Source organism: Nomascus leucogenys, chromosome 22a, assembly GCF_006542625.1.
Source record: "Nomascus leucogenys isolate Asia chromosome 22a, Asia_NLE_v1, whole genome shotgun sequence".
Taxonomy (NCBI): domain Eukaryota; kingdom Metazoa; phylum Chordata; class Mammalia; order Primates; family Hylobatidae; genus Nomascus; species Nomascus leucogenys.
In genome coordinates, this window is record NC_044402.1 from 110,172,889 (window position 1) to 110,190,808 (window position 17,920).

General features: G+C 38.8%; 1 protein-coding gene across 16 annotated transcripts in view; it reads left to right on the forward strand.

The window, feature by feature from the left end:
* Positions 1-17,920, forward strand: part of MAP2 (microtubule associated protein 2) — a 310,603-nt gene that overhangs the window by 224,293 nt on the left and 68,390 nt on the right. For 13 of the 16 annotated variants that reach the window (XM_030803699.1, XM_030803700.1, XM_030803701.1 and 10 more), the window contains one exon: positions 5,633-5,917. In XM_030803699.1, coding sequence (XP_030659559.1) covers positions 5,656-5,917 — 262 coding nt within the window. In that variant the 5' untranslated portion in view covers positions 5,633-5,655. Of the gene's footprint in view, positions 1-5,632; positions 5,918-13,474; positions 14,114-17,920 lie in introns of those variants that run through there. The other 3 variants (XM_030803709.1, XM_030803710.1, XM_030803708.1) reach the window with 2 other exon arrangements.

Genomic DNA, 17,920 nt, shown 5'->3' on the forward strand with positions numbered 1-17,920 from the left:
AAATTCCTAGTATTTCACAACAAATTTTTTAGTAGATTTGGAGAGAATTTGTCGTTGTCTTCACTTTTTTATTTGTATCTTTATTTGCTTAGAGACAGAGTCTTTCTCTGTCACCCAGGTTGAGTGCCATGGCATAATCATGGCTCACTGTAGCCTCAATCTCCTCGGTTGAAGTGATCCTCCCACCTCAGCCTCCTAAATAGCTGCACCTAGCTAATTAAAACAATTTTTTTTGTAGAGATGGGGGTCTCACTATGTTGATCAGGCTAGTCTTGAACTCCTGGACTCAGGCAGTCCTCCCACCTTGACCTCCCAAAGTGCTGGGATTACAGGTAAGAGCAACTATGCCCAGTCTTTATCTTCTTTAATTGCACATTCACATGGTTTCCAAAGAGATTTGGGTAAAAATAATATTACGTCAGGAAGAAGAAATTAAAGAAGGCTATGGTACTTTTAACTATGTTGAAAATACCATTTTGAAGAACAGAGATAATCTATGACCCCAAAACTTTGATTAGAAGTATAAGTGAAATTTATCATTTATGGGTGGTATTTTAATAATATTATGTTGTGATTATAAATGAGTGTGGCCAAATAGTGTCTCCTTTTGTTCAATAAACTTTTCCCTAAAACAGAGGCAATCTTTTCAAGTTATATTTTCTGTAAAAGTAGTTTTGTCAGAGCCATGCTAATTTTAGTTTGAAATCTCCTAAAATGATCATTACTTACCAAATGGTTAGACTATTTTCTTTCAAAAAGCTTAATAAATTAAAAAGTAATACCTGATTAATCTGCATACATTTTAAGGAATATTATCTGAATAGTCTTACCAGGAAGTTGGGTGATACTTTTTAGGTAATAATTTTGATTTTTTTGTGATTCTGGTATTAAGCGAAATCAGTATGGCTATCCAGCCTTTTCTTCTTCCAAAATTAGTTTTTATTAACTAATTTTAAAAATTCAAAACTCTAAAGCATTAAATACTAAGGAATTCATTTTTTTAAATGTCTGTCCTCTTGAAAACAAATTATCTTAATATTTTAAATGGATGATTACCAAGTAGCAGTCTCTCTATTTAAGTGTTGGTTTGCTAGGTTTAAAATAAGGATTCTTGGTCACTGAGAAATCTGTTCCAGAAAGCTCTATGGCAGGGAGATGAGAGAAGTCAAATGTAACTGAGAGTTGTGGGTGCTTATATTGTTGTATTTGCTTTTAATATTTGGTGGCTAGAACTCCTAGAGTTAAACATGGACTAAAGTACAAACCTAACTATTTCCCAGATCCTCTTGGGGATGTTAATAAATACGGTGTTAGAAAAAGTTTTGTGGCCAATTGGTTTGGGATGTTTTGCACATCACTGCCTTTGCCTGAGATTCAAATATCCAGTAGCATATCAAAAGCTTTCAGAAGGCTCATAGTGTTCCTACCCACGTAGCTTAGCATCTCATTTGAACACTTTACCTCTGTGGTCTTCCTCCCCAAAACACATAACTTTAATCATTACAAAAAACAGACAGATCTCAATAGAGGGGTATCCTATGGTTTATCTGATTAGTACTCATCAAAACTTTCAAGGTCAAAGTCTTAAAGGAACCTAAGGAGACATGAGGACTAAATATAATATAGTACCCTGGATCAGATCCTGAAACGAAAACGAAAGACATTAGGTAAAAACTAAAGTAATCTAAATAAACTATGGACTGTGGTTAAAAGTAATATATCAATATTGGTTCACTAATTATATAAATGTACCATACTGATGCAAAATGTTTAAGATAGGGAAAACTGTATGCAGGGGGTAGATGGGTAATCTCTGTAGTATCTGCTTAATATTTTTATAAATTTAAAACTGTTTCAAAAATATAAAGCCTATTAACTCAGAAAAAGCTACATCAACAAGGCATGTTATTTATGTGAAACTTTTTCTGTTTACAATGTTCTCTGTGTACACAAAATAAATTGGGCCATATAAGAATATGGAAATCTTAATTAAGCTCTTTGGTAAAACAAACAAACAAAAAATAAATAAAAGCATGTAAAGATTAGGATACTGAAGTAGGCAACAATCTATCAGTAAAATGTTGTGATCCAAAAGGTCACAATTGGAATTTAGATAATTTCCTCAATCTTTTACATATATGAAGATGCCACAACTCAGCAGAAACACAATGCTTAGGCTACCCAATTAGATCTTTTGATATGTGACTGGAAGAAAATGGCAGGATGGAGTGTAGAACACTGCAGAATGGTTTTTATAAAAAGATGTAGCTAATTTTTCAATGTACACAGGGAGAGGTTAATTCCGAGGATGCTCTATTCTCATTAGGCTACCATGTCTGGTACATTTGCCATGCCTGTCTTGGGATATCCATTCATCCCTACACAATATCTGGGGACAGATTTGCAAGTAACTCTCATTATTGTACTCACCAAGTTTTCAGGCTCCTATTCCTATGCCAATGTTGTATATGTAATGATTAATGATATAATTAACAAACAATAACAAATGTAATAACTACCGTTTATTGAGCATGCCAGGAACTGTGTTGAGCCCTTTATTTTATTCTGTTTAAACTTGGTAACAATCCAATAAACTAAGCATTGTTCTCATTTAGTAGATGAGAAAACTCTCCTGTGCACACAATTCTTTACATATAGTTAGTGAGGTGGCGATACTCCCTGATTTACTCATAAGCCCTTCAATCAATGTTTTAAGAGCTAAATTTTTACATCCTGATTAAATGTGTTCTTAGGGAACATAAATAGAGATGTTTTGGGAATCAGTTTTGGGAGAGATTTGGTGCTGTAGTCAAATTGGCTTAAATGAATTAACTCATCCAGCTCTTCCTGCTATGAAGAGAAAATAGAGAGAGTGGAGGATAGCAACAAAATTCAGTTTAAAAACCCCCAGACAAATGCTTGTTAGTAATCTGATGGGAAAACTTACTTTATTTATACTTTCTCCAAACAGAGCTTGGTAGTAAGAAGTGGATTTGTCTTAATATAATTTTTGCTTACTTGTTTGGAGGCCTTTGCTTGAGATACTTTTTTGAAAAAAGGAAGATGTTCTTAGTTTCCATCAAAGACAGTATTGCCTGTATTGTCATCCTTACTGTGGAGACGATAAGCCATCAATAAGGCTACGTGGTGGGCAACAGCTTTCCAAAACTGAGTGGTGAATCACTTCTTTTCAATTATATATCTAAACTTGGTAATATTGAGAGGTGACAGCGTGCTGGCAGTCCTCACAGCCCTCGCTTGTTCTTGGCGCCTCCTCTGCCTGGGCTCCCACTTAGGTGGCACTTGGGGAGCCTTTCAGCTGCTGCTGCACTGTGGGAGCCCCTTTCTGGGCTGGCCAAGGCCAGAGCTGGCTCCCTCAGTTTGCGGGGAGGTGTGGAGGGAGAGGTGTGGGCGGGAACCAGGGCTGCGCCCGGTGTTTGCAGTCCAGCTCGTGTTCCGGGTGGGCATGGGCTCAGTGGGCCCCACACTCCAAGCGGCTGGCCGGCCCTGCCCGCCCCGGGCAGTGAGGGGCTTAGCACCTGGGCCAGCAGCTGCTGTGCTCAATTTCTCGCTGGGCCTTAGCTGCCTTCTCGTGGCGCAGGGCTCGGGACATGCAGCCTGCCATGCCTGAGCGTTCCCCGCCCTCCGTGGGCTCCTGTGTGGCCAGAGCCTCCCCAACGAGCGCCACCCCCTGCTCCAAGGCACCCAGCCCCATCGATCACCCAAGGGCTGAGGAGTGCAGGCACACGGCGCGGGACTGGCAGGCAGCTCCACCTGCGGCCCTGGTGCGGGATCCACTGGGTGAAGCCAGCAGGGCTCCTGAGTCTGGTGGGGACTTACAGAACCTTTATGTCTAGCTAAGGGATTGTAAATGCACCAATCAGCAGCCTGTGTCTAGCTCAGGGTTTGTGAATGCACCAATCGACACTCTGTATCTAGCTACTCTGGTGGGGACTTGGAGAACTTTTATGTCTACCTCAGGGATTGTAAATACACCAATCGGCACTCTATCTAGCTCAAGGTTTGTAAACACACCAATCAGCACCCTGTGTCTAGCTTAGGGTTTGTGAATGCACCAATCGACACTCTGTATCTAGCTATTCTGGTGGGGACTTGGAGGACCTTTGTATCCACACTCTGTATCTAGCTAATCTGGTGGGGCCATGGAGAACCTTTATTTGTAGCTCAGGGATTGTAAATACACCAATCAGTGCCCTGTCAAAACAGACCACCGTGCTCTACCAATCAGCAGGATGTGGGTGGGGCCAGATAAGAGAATAAAAGCAGGCTGCCCCATCCAGCAGTGGCAACTCGCTCGGGTCCCCTTCCACGCTGTGGAAGCTTTGTTCTTTTGCTCTTTGCAATAAATCTTGCCACTGCTCACTCTTTGGGTCCGCACTGCCTTTATGAGCTATAACACTCACCGCGGAGGTCTGCAGCTTCACTCCTGAAGCCAGCGAGACCAGGAGCCCACCTGGAGGAACGAACAACTCCAGATGCGCCGCCTTAAGAGCTGTAACACTCACCGCAAAGGTCTGCAGCCTCACTCCTGAGCCAGCGAGACCACAAACCCACCAGAAGGAAGAAACTCCGAACACATCTGAACATCAGAAGGAACAAATTCCGGACACGCCTCCTTTAAGAACTGTAACACTCACCATGAGGGTCCATGGCTTCATTCTTGAAGTCAGTGAGACCAAGAACCCACCAATTCCGGCCACAATATCAGCTTGTAAGAGAAGGTCATGCAGTATCTTCCATCCAATTAACATGTAGAACACCTCCCCCACAACTCATTCATCCTTTACTATAATTTACAACTTCCTGTTATATGTCAATGGTTTTAACTTTTTCACATCTTATTTGATTTAGCTAAGAATGCCATAAGATAGGATGTAGGCCTAATGTTATATTTATTTCCTTTCTTTCTGTAAGATTTATATTAATAGAAAATATCATTTCCTGTTAGTCTATAGATAGGGTCCAGGAAAGTTTATCAAAAAATTAAGTTAAAGCTATCTTTCTTTTAATTCACAATATCCAGAAAAGCGTATCTACCTTTGGCTTTAATTGAACACCCTTGAAACCAAAACGGCTAATATGTTAGTTATTGTCTTTTCTAGATCTCACTGAAAGTCGTGATTTAAGAGAGTACATGGGATAATTTTTCATGGTATAGAATTCCTCCTGTCATTCTTCCTCCCACTTTTTCTAGCCAGTTTTCTCATACTGCAGATTTTCCCTATGCTGAAGGATTCCTTGACTCTACCATACGGTCAACATTCAAGACCATAATTAAATGAAAGTTCATTAAGATGTGTACCTAAATGCCAAACACTAGTTTTTTTATTGTTGTTTTGTTTTTTGTTTTGTTTTTGTTTACAAAAAGGAATATGTGTAGAATGACATTGATCTTATTTTAAAAGAACTAATATTCCAGAAACGGTCTGTAAAACTCAAGATGGACTAATTGACCCATTCTTGATATTAAACATAGGTTATCGTACATGTTTTCTTTGACTATAGAAAGCCACGTGGTTTGCTATAAATTTCTCCTATCTTGGTACAACCAATATCAGATCAGAAGATGTCCCCAAAGTAATAGCTACTATTTTTCCTCTTTCAATTGCAGGAGAAATAACAAGGCGTTGAAGAATGGCAGATGAACGGAAAGACGAAGCAAAGGCACCTCACTGGACCTCAGCACCGCTAACAGAGGCATCTGCACACTCACATCCACCTGAGATTAAGGATCAAGGCGGAGCAGGGGAAGGACTTGTCCGAAGCGCCAATGGATTCCCATACAGGGAGGATGAAGAGGGTGCCTTTGGAGAGCATGGGTCACAGGGCACCTATTCAAATACCAAAGAGAATGGGATCAACGGAGAGCTGACCTCAGCTGACAGAGAAACAGCAGGTAACTAAGGGCTCTGCTGTCACCAAGTGCTTGCTTTGTGCTTTGAAGTCAGTTTAGTCTGAAAGTGAATTAATATACAGCACTGATCCTCTTTCACTAGTGCTAGGACTGAACTTCCAGTCAGTCAGAGGAAATAAAAGAAGAGAAAAATCATGGCAACTAACTTGACATTTCCCCACATTAGCTGTATTCTCAATCCCATTCCCCTATTTAATTTTTATCACGTGAATTTTTGCAGGCTGAGTATATGTATGTTTTGCTAGAAACTGTCAGCATTTTAACTCATTGAAAGAAAATTTTACAAATAGTTTTTTTTTAATTCTCTTAAATGACCTTGGACCTAAATTCAATGGATTGATTAGAAGCATATTTTTTAGAGCAGAAAAATGCAAAATACATAAATACATACTGTAATTTTTTTAACCCATCATTCAACAAACTACAGTTTAGCTTTTCTACATGCAAGGCGTTGTGTTAGCTTCTGTGGCCAGTGCATGTGCAAGAAATGGTCCCAGAACTTCGTGGATCAGATGATCTTGGAGCAGCCATGAGACTTGTGCATATGTTTATTTGGATACAGAGCATAACATGTAAGTGCCACATGAGCAGTATAGAAAGGCAAAGTTTAAAGCAGATTATTTCTACTTTGGGCCAAAGTCCCCAAATTATGCGCAAAATCTTCTTATCATCTTGGGGTGCTGCAGCAAATTCACAAGAATACAACAAGATATTTTAAATATTTAAGGGGAACAGTGATAATATCTGTCAAACACTGCCTGAACTATTAGCTCAAGATAGTTCACAGTTTCAACATTACATTACACTATATTCCTTTAATATATCATATCTTTGCAAAGATAGGTTTTCAGCAGTTGTTCTGATAAAAGCAAGTACCCTGCAGAAATCCATGTGAAATGGAAGAAGAGAGTGATAGTGTCCAACCTGATTCCAGGATTTGAGAAGCTGTGCAGTGCCCCACAGGCACATACATTCAATTAGTATAAAATTGTGGTTGAGAATGAAATAAAAATATTATTTGCATGTTTCATGGTTACAATGAGGATTAAATAAGATAGTAAAGTGTACAAAGTGAATGGCTCAAGAAATAATAACAATTAATTTTTTTATTATTGGTGGTAGTGGTGGTATCAATATGGATGACATAGCACTCTTGATCAAGTAATATTTTTCTATAGCTGAGTATACACAACTTTAAGAGGGTGGAACTTGGGTGTCAGGAGCACTAAGAGGATTTTGAAGGGATTGCAGCATGAGGGGATGAGAGCATGTTATAGCATATTGGTTGTGAGGTAGAAAAGAGTTAGTATGATATGTCAAGGTTTTTTTTTGTCATCGTATCTTGCAGCACCTGGCATTAGACCTTTGATATTCCATAAATGTGTTTTGAGTGAGTGAGTGAATGAAGGAATAAATGAATAAATTCAAAAAGAAGAAAGTCCTCTTCACATTAATGGTGAAAACAATTGAAAAGTCTTACTTTGTGCTCTCACCAGTTGACTCTCAGTGCCTGTTATGAAGGCTTGTAATACACTAAAAGAAATCACTGCAGTGTGCTTGGTCATGCAGTAAAAACCAACACCATTCAGTATTTCATCTGTTCAGTGATCTTAAGTATTTGAGAGCATCAGAAAAATCTATTTGTCAAGTCAGTGTGTTATCACCAGCTTCTCTGAGAAAATAATATACATTTAAAAGAGGCTAAAAGGCATTTCTTTTAAATGATGGGTTTAGGACCATCTGGAGTTAATTTTAAATTCAGCTCAACATGTATCAAACACATTTGGTATTAGCTTTTGGAGATTGATTACAAAGGTTTTGTATGTATGTTCCGAGTGACAAAAATTGTAAACAGTCAGCCGTGGGCTACCAGAGTGATTGTCAATCCAAACTAAACTGTGGTGTGATTTTTAAATTAACTTTCGTCTAGAAATAACCAGCCAAGTATTGAATCTATGAGATATGCGTGTGTAGAAATCTATAGAAAAAGGAAAATGTAAAATATCTTTTCATATCTACAGAGGATGTTCCAGTGATGAGTTAATGTGCAATTAAATTTATTTCCAAACTCTAATTTAACAAATAACAACTTTCATCATTCATGGGTTATTGACAGCTGTTTCACAAATTGTGTAATAAAAATCATCTCCAGCATAAACAGATGCTCTTAAATCCCAAATATGGTATTTAGAAATGCTATTCTTTGGTAATAGAGAGTATAGATATGAGCTGGCATAATATTTTGATGTGATTATTTTAAAAAGGACCAGGGATCTATACATCAGCTCACTCTTTTATACAATCTACCAGTGTATTACATTTTTCCCTATAAAGGATATTTCTCAGGGACACTGTTAGCATGAGGCATTTCTCAGTCACATCAGGTCCATAGCTATATGTTGTAGTATCCAGGACATTACTGATTAAATCCAAAAATCTTCTCTCTACCTTCTTTTTTTGCTATAGTCCTCTCTTTGCATTTTAAAATAATATTTTCTCCAAGGTTGTTTCTTTTTAACCATCTATATAAATAAGATCACATGATAAATAAATTGCAATCGTCATCTTCTTCCCCCTTTTCTCCTTCATTAGAATGGGCTCACTTCAACCAAGATCCTTACTTTTTTCCCCCTCATCCACTCCTTCAATGTTCATCTTCATTATAGGCAATAATAATTTTTAAAGATGCAAACCCATAGTCAGTATATCCTTGATCTTATGCACTGACACCAGAGGGTGGGAGAGTGGAGAATGTTAGAAGGCAATAATAATTTAAATTGGCTGGGTGCAGTGGCTCACACCTATAATACTAGCACTTTGGGAGGGTGAGGTGAGTAGATTGCTTGAGCCCAGGAATTCGAGACCAGTCTGCGCAACATGGCAAAACCTCATCTCAAAAAAAAAAAAAAAATTCACCGGGTGTGATGTCACGCACCTGTGGTCCCAGCTACTCGGGAGGCAAAGTTGGGAGGATCACCTGAGCCAAGGGAGGTCAAGACTGCAGTGAGCTGTGATCAGGCCACTGCACTTCGGCCTGGATGACAGAGCAAGACACTGTCTCAAAAAAATAATGATAATAATAATCTAGATTTTGTCCCCTTTTTTATGATTTAAAACTACCCATAAAAAGAATTATTTCCTCAACTATAGCATGATTTTTCATTCTTTAAGATTTTTTCTTACCACTAAAGTGTCCTTTTTAGAAGCCATGCCACAGAAGCATGAAAAAAAGAAATGAGAAACTTAAGCATCTAGCCACTTAGGAAAGCTGTTGTTATAATAAGTCTAAAGCATGATTTTTACCTTTGTCTTTGTTTTTTTTTTAATTTTTATTTTCATGGATTCAGGGGGCACAAGTGCAGTTTTGTTACATGAATATATTTCATAGGGGTGAAGTCTGGGCTTTGAGTGTACCCATCACCTGAATAGTGAACATTGTACTTGATAGGTAATTTTTCAACCCTCACCTCTTTCCCACCCTCCCACCTTTTTGAGTCTCCAATGTCTATTATTTCCATATTTATGTCCATGTGTATTCATTGTTTAACTCACACTTGTAAGTGAGAACGTGTGGTATTTGATTTTCTCTTTCTGAGTTATTTGACTTAAGATAATTGTCTCCAGTTCTATCCATGTTGCTGCAAAGGATATGATTTTATTCCTTTTTATGGCTGCATAAAACCACCATGTATCTACACTACATTTTCTTTATCCAGTCATCCACTGATGGATGCTTAGGTTGATTGCATACCTTTGTGAATGGTGCTGCAATAAATATATGAGTGCTGGTGTCTTTTTGATATAATGATTTATTTTCCATTGGGTAGATACCCAGTAGTGAGATTGCTGGATCGAATGGTAGTTTTATTTTCAGTTCTTTGAGAAATCTCCATACCGTTTTCCATAAAGGCTGTAGTAATTTAACATTCCCATCAACATTATTTAAGGGTTCCCTTTTCTCTATAGCATTGTTAACATCTGTTGTCTTTTGACTTTTTAATAATGGCCATTCTAACTGGTGTAAGATGATATCTCATTGTGGTTTTAATTTGCATTTCCGTGATGATTAGTGATGTTGAGCATTTTTTTTCACGTACCTATTTGGCCATTTGTGCATCTTTTGAGAAATGTCTATTCATGTCCGTTGCTCACTTTTTAATGAGGATTTTTCTTTTCTTGTTGAGTTGTTTGAATTCGTTAGTCCTTTGTTGGATACACAGTTTGCAAATATTTTCTCCCATTCTGTGGGTCGTCTGTTTACTCTTTTGGTTATTTCTTTTTCTGTGCAGAAGCTTTTTAATCTAATTAAGTCCCATTAGTCTATTTTTGTTTTTGTTGCATTTACTTTTGGGGTGTTAGTCATTATAATTCTTTGCCTAGGGCAATGTTCAGAAAAGTTTTTCCTGGGCTTTTTTTCTAGGATTTTTATAGCTTGAGGTCTCACATTTAAGTTAAAGCATCATTTTAAAATTGTTTTCCAAAGCGTAAATAATAAGAGTAATGGCTTGTAATAATTCTTTCCTCTCTTTTCTGTGTTATCTTTATTGAAGAAAGCAAGAGGAATGCATTTTGGTCCCCACAGAGTTTCAGCTCTGAAGATAATTAGGAGCCTCGTCCTTAAGTTTCAGTTCCAGGGTTGGGGCCCAAATTCGTATTAGAACTTGTATCAAGATCTTATAAGAGGGCAAAAGGGATTATTTGTAAAATTTGTAAAATATTGAGTGGAAAATTATTTTAGAAAATGGAAAGTGAACTTTCAAATTTTAAGGGCACAGAAAAGCAATTGATTTCTGTAATCATTGTGCATGTGACTTAACAGTGTAATTGGTTTTGACTTCATCTAGTATTCCCTTAACAGTATTATATCAAATCCTATCTTTACTGTGCCTGTTTATAGAATCATTTTGAATATGGTACTTTCTAGCAGCAAAAACAGGGTTGTGCAAACAAAGTGGTGGTTCTATGTTTCTGACCTTGCTCTAAAAAAGTAATAATTTTGCTGTTGCTCACTTTTCATCTAAAGAGAGGAAAAAAATTTCTTTTTTTTTTTGAGACGAAGTCTCACTCTTGTCTCCCAGGCTGGAGTGCAATGGCACGATCTTGTCTCATTGCAACGTCTGCCTCCTGGGTTCAAGTGATTCTCTTGCCTCAGCCTCCCGAGTAGCTGAGATTACAGGCGCCTGCCACCAGGCCTGGCTAATTTTTGTATTTTTAGTAGAGACGGGGTTTCACCATGTTGGCCAGGCTGGTCTCGAGCTCCTGACCTCAGGTGATCCGCCCACCTCGACCTCCCAAAGTGCTGGGATTACAGGTGTGAGCCATTGTGCCCGGCCAAGAGAAAAAAATTTTCTAATTTCTACTCATCCCTCAAGGATTGCTTACAGAACTATTATGGAAATATATATAAAACTACAGCTTAGAAATGTGTATAGAATTGCAAGCTGCCATAGTGCTCTTCAGTTTATAAAGCTCCATCATATCTTTTATCTCATTTCATCTTTTTGCAATTTCCAGGAGGATATCTGTTATTAGTGTCTTCTTTTTACAAATAAGAAGACTAAGGCACAGAATGGCTGAGCAACTTGCCCATTATTACACAGTAAGAAAGTGAGAGAGAGGTGAATTGTGAACACAGTGTTCAGGAATTTCATGCAACTCTCTTCTCAACTGTCCTACCCTCAAGAAGTGGTGTGGATTTTTTTTTCTATAGTTTATAATTTACTTGGCTTTATAAATATGCTACTCATTGTGAAAGCTTTCAAGACTTTTTTAGATGAATGTATTTTTTTCTTGCTCTCAGGATTAATTTTGCAAATGTCAGGATTTGTTCTTTATTAGAAAATAGTGGTGAAATCAGCTACTTTTCTATCACAGTTGGGGATGATGTGATTGAAAGCTGGAAGGGACCAGTGAGATGACTTTTCACAGTAGATCATGTGACTACTACCAGAATGCAAGTCTCTTGCCCTACAGACCAGTGCTCTTTCCACCATCCCCATCTGCCACATTCAGAACAGCAGTTAGTTGCAGCAGTTATCAATTACAGGCAAAGCAGACAATTCTTCTATTCCAGAACTGCCACATTCATGTAATTTTAAGTGATATGATATCATAACTTTATTCCTAGTTTTCAATCTGAGTAGACAAAAAGGGGAGGCAATTTTGAGATGTTTATTCATACTAAAACATTTTTAAAGTATTTAAAATCAGGCTTTGGTGATTTTTGACTATCTTGAAGTACGGTGCTGTGAACACTAGTAAAAAAAAAGTGCTGATCACAGGCCGGGCACGGTGGTTCACACCTGTAATACTAGCACTTTGGGAGCCAAGGTGGGCGGATCACGAGGTCAGGAGATTGGGACCATCCTGGCTAACACTGTGAAACCCTGTCTCTACTGAAAATACAAAAAATTAGCCAGGCATGGTGGCGGGCGCGTGTAGTCCCAGCTATTTAGGAGGCTGAGGTAGAAGAATGGTGTGAACCCAGGAGGTGGAGCTTGCAGTGAGCTGAGATGGCGCCACTGCACTCCAGCCTGGCCGACAGAGCCAGACTCAGTCTCAAAAAAAAAAAAAAAAATGCTGGTCACAGTAGAAAGTGCCTACGTGACGATCAAAGGCCAGTATCAGCAATCTCCTTGGGTAAATGTAAAGATTAAAAGGCAATTCCTCACTATAATCCCCACAATTTACCAGGATTCCTTTGTCTCCCCATCATTTCCAGGCATGCTATCCAGACCTACCCACTGCCAAAGGGGCAGGAATGGAAAAGCTTTTCCAGGCTTTGCGTTGTCACTTTTTCAGGGAACTCACCATGGGAGCTATGTCTTCTAAAATCTGGCCCTACACTATCACATCCACATAACTCCAGCAGCCAAGTGACTAACACTCGGTTATATACATTTATTGTTGCTGCAATTTTTTTTTTTTTTTTTGAGATGGAGTCTTGCTCTGTCGCCCTGGCTGGAGTGCAGTGGCACGATCTCGGCTCACTGCAATCTCCACTTTCTGGGTTCACGCCATTCTCCTGCCTCAGCCTCCCAAGTAGCTGGGACTACAGGCGCCCGCCACCACGCCCGGCTAATTTTTTTTGTATTTTTTAGTAGAGACGGGGTTTCACCGTGTTAGCCAGGATGGTCTCGATCTCCTGACCTCGTGATCTGCCTGCCTCAGCCTTCCAAAGTGCTGGGATTACAGGCGTGAGCCACCGTGCCCGGCCTGCTGCAATTATTATTAGTAGTATTTATTATTATTTTTTTTTTGAGACAGAGTCTCGCTCTGTCGCCCAGGCTGGAGTGCAGTGGCGCGATCTCGGCTCACTGCAAGCTCCGCCTCCCAGATTCACACCATTCTCCTGCCTCAGCCTCCCGAGTAACTGGGACTACAGGTGCCCGCCACCACGCCCGGCTAATTTTTTGTATTTTTTTAGTAGAGACAGGGTTTCACCGTATTATCCAAGATGGTCTTGATTTCCTGACCTCGTGATCTGCCCACCTCGGCCTCCCAAAGTGTTGGGATTACAGGCGTGAGCCACCGCATCCGGCCTGTTGCTGCAATTATTAAGTTTGAAAACACATGAAGGAAAAGTTTGGCATCTCTCACGTGCAAAAAGCTGAATATGCCTTTAATAAAGCTTTTCTCTCTGTTCTGCTTTTCAATCTCAGAAGATTCAAATCTACCTTTTTTCACCTCGCCCTTTCTCCCCTGCCTCCATTTCTAGATTCGCGATTTACTAATAGGAGTCAGCATCACATTTAAAATATGGCCTATTCTATGTAATATGATATTAATTTATGCAGAGCAAAATAGCACTGAGCCATTTCTCCTGCAAAATGACTAAAGCCATCCACACCAACCCCCCAAGCAAATAAACAAGCTCGCCTAACAAGCGAGAGGTTGCAGATTTTCCTTTCCTAGTTGCCATGCCAACCACTCATTGCTCTGGCTGCCATTTCCCTGAGCTCCGCAGAGAGAGGAGTGTGCAGAGCAGAGTTATTTAGCATTCAAGGGTGGATCTGCAGAAAACCACACAGCCTCACTGCGAAGCATCTGGGCCTGGTGGCACCGATGGATGAGGACAGAAAATGGGGATCTTTTCAGTGTTTTCCTTCTAAAGGTTAGGCATCTGGGGCTAGAAAGAGTGAGAAAGACAAGGATTGATAGAAAAGACAGTTCCACGAGGTTTGTATTGTCACGTTTGCTTTGTCCTATGTGGTCGCTCTACTAGGTGAAGCTGGTTGTGGGGATTAGCTTCAATCATAATATTTGGCTTGGCTTGTTGATGAATAGGATTTGAACCTAATTTAGGGCTAACTTATATGGATATTATAATAAAGAATTGTGTCTTTTATTCTTGGTACAATATGAGGTTGTATATAGCAGGTATTGCCAGCCAGAGCTTTTGATATTTTACAAATTAGAGGAAAAAACCAACATCAGATAAAGTTTTGTTTCATTGTACAGTTATAAGGTAGTTTGTCCCATAAGAATCTGTATTTGCTCTTTAGTCCAGTCTTAAGGTAGGATGAGATTTTCTTAAGACGGTAATTCTGAATCGATATATGAGGAAAACTTGGTTTCTCAAGACTTGTTTCCATTAAACCCTATGACTCAACAAATTGAGGTATGATTTTATTCTTTGGAATTTTAATTGCCTACAAACACTTCAAGTTGTGAAGAGCAAGGCTCTATCTAACACAATATAATAGGATATTTAAAAACTGAGGTTAATTGCATTCACATATACTTCTATGTGTGTTCCTCAAGAAAATTCCTCCCATGCACTGTGGAAATCAGTCTTATTTCTTGTCTCGCTTTGTGCTAAATGTCAGAACTACATCACAAGTGCAAAAAGTATTTTCTCAGACATTTTGGTCCACTGACATTTTAAAAATTATTTTGTTGAATTTGAATCTTAATGAAACAGATTTTTGCCAATGACAATTCAGACCTGTTTGTGAAAATTATTCTTTCTAGTTTGTTTTTAAGTGCAAATATAATTTAATTATCATTGTAATTTTCACTTGACCTTTCTCTCATGCTGTATTTTCCAAGATCTTGTTAAGTTTTCTCTCCTCTAATATGCTGTCACGTTTTGTCATCATATTTTTCTTTTAATGTTTTTCAATTTTTTTGAGATTTAAAGAACCTCCATTTAGATAAAAATTAAAAACAATTCTTAAATTCTTTTTTATTTTTAGCGAACAGATGAAAGTAATAAGTAATGGAAGTGAGTCTTCTAGATTCATTTTTGGACTGTCTAAGCCTTTGTTTTGGTTAGGATTATGCACGGCCTTTATCTGTCCTTTGTTATGTTTTGAAGTATTTTCTCCTCAAAAAAGAGAAAAAGAAAAAAAAGATAAGATAAAAAATCTAATACTTTTGAACAAATAAATTTCTCAAATGTCTTGAGACTATATTTCTTATCAAGCAATAATGTGTTTTCATGTGTGAGATATATATATATATACACACATATATATATTCTTTGATTATATTACTTGTGTATGTCTGAGAAAAATATTTGCCACTGTATGCCAAATGCTGCCTTGCAGTTTAGAGTTGGGTTTCATTTTATTGCGGTTGGGAGGTTATGTGGAGAGTACCCAGCAGTTATCATTCCTCTTTTTTCCCCTCCAAGCTATTGAGATAAACTGACTCTTTCTGCTTCAGTGTGTCAAGGCTTTTTCTCTTCCTCTCATTCCCTCACACTTCACTGCTCCCCAGTACATTACATAAAGCACGTGCTTTGACTGTCAGGGGAGTCTGGAAATCATATCAGGAGAGGATGAACAGAACAACTGGTGCTGCATTGCAGACCTGGTAGCTTCAGCATTATCTGACCTGGCATTGTGAGTCCTGGGGGAAAAGGACACTAAACCGTGTCCTGCCGGCTCACTGTGTAGCTCGTCTCACTGAATGAGTCACCATTCAGCAACACTCATAGAAAATACAGTTCAAAAACCAGCCAAGCTGATGAGCAAAGGAAGGGGAAAACATATGTCATAGGTTGTCATGCAACTTTTAACAATGCTTTTAACAATTTTTGCAAATGCTGGGTGGTTATTAGAACACAGAAATTAGAGTAAAATACAGTCGATTTCAGGAATACGCAAGAAGGCATTAGGCAAAAATAGACAAGAAAGGAGGAATCAAGATTCAGAGAAAAATCATCCTAAATACATATGATTCAGTTTAAGCATCCTGAAAATCCATATTTTTAATTTGTAAACACAGGTCAAAGTGATGCTGGCATATAGCACCTCTGATTCTTGCAAAGCATCTCCAGCATGAATGATCAGTCCTCTGATTGGTCTAAAATTTTCTCTTTTGTGACACATTACATTTGCCGAATGTAAATGGGCAAGTTTACATTGTGGTGTTTTCATTCCCATGCACTATTGTGCAACAAGTCATAGGAAAAACATTTTGGAAGGGTACCACCCTAGAGCAAAGGTTCTCGGAAGTCTACCATTAAAGATAAAGAGCTGTTGTTGATTTTATTCTCTCAGATGAATCTTCCTCTTCTGAACACCACCAAGCACCATGTTTATATCTTGCTAATACAATTGATCATAGCAATCATTTTACTGAGGTTACGTGTTATTTGTTTTTATTCCAGTCAGTAGGTTGGAAACACTTTGGGGTAGAACCTGTACTTCATTCATCTTTCTTTTCCTTTTTGTATATAGCACTGTGCTTATTTTCTATAATATGTATGTGCTAATACATATTTTTTGAATTAATATAAAGAAGAGAGGGCTGGATGTAGTGGCTTACGCCTGTAATCCCAGCACTTTGGGAGGCCAAGACAGGCGGATCACTTGAGGTCAGGAGTTCAAGACCTGCCTGACCAACATAGTGAAACCCTGTCTCTACTAAAAATACAAAAATTAGCTGGGCATGGTGGCACATGCCTGTAATACCAGCCACCTGGGAGGCTGAAGCCCAAGAATTGCTTAAATCCAGGAGGTGGAGGTTACAGTGAGCCAGATCATGCCACTGCACTCCAGCCTGGGCAACAGAGTGAGACCCTGTCTCAAACAAAAAAAAAAAAGAAGAGAGAGTATCCATATATAGTTGTGAGAATGGAAATCACATAAACAAAATGGTCTACAAAATTTATACTATATTGTGAACAATAAATTTGCAGGAAAGACTATATTAGAAAGGAAAACCGTGGCTCACGCCTCTATCCCAGCACTTTGGGAGGCCGAGGCAGGCAGGCAGATCATGAGGTCAGGAGATTGAGACCATCCTGGCCAACACTGTGAAACCCCCATCTCTACTAAAAATACAAAAATTAGCTAGGCTTGGTGGTGCGTGCCTGTAGTCCCAGTTACTCAGGAGGCTGAAGCAGGAGAATCGCTTGAACCCAGGAGGTGGAGGTTGCAGTGAGCTGAGATCGCGCCCCCGCCCTCCAGCCTGGTGACAGAGCAAGACTCCATCTCAAAAAAAAAAGAAAGAAAAAAAGAAAGGAAAACTGAGAATGAAGAGGTAATCAAGAAACTGAAAACAGTCTAGATTCAAAGTAAGAATTTTAGAACTGTCAGTTAGAACAGAAAGAAATTAGGTAGGAACTCCAAAATGCTGTAGTGAAAGTATATGGTGGTAGACTTGACTTGTTCTGAAATTGGGAGTGAGAGTTGGGAGTAAAGAAAATATATCTTTGGCTGAAGATAGCGGTAAGATATCGAATTGGACATATTTTCTTGATGATGAAAATTACTGAGCTGAAAATAATATGAAAAGTCCAGATAAATGAACTTTCTAAAAGATAATCTAATGGTTAAGAAATACATAGATACAGAAAAATTTTTCATGTTCATTTCTAAAGTAGAATTGAGGCCAGTGTAATAATTGGTTTGGGTTGAAAATGCCACCGAAATATTCTGTAAATGGAACTCTATAATGCATGTCGTTTTTGATCCTCTGACTATAAATAAGGATTGCTGCACTGTTCTAGGTCAGGAGCTCAAGTAAATCTCA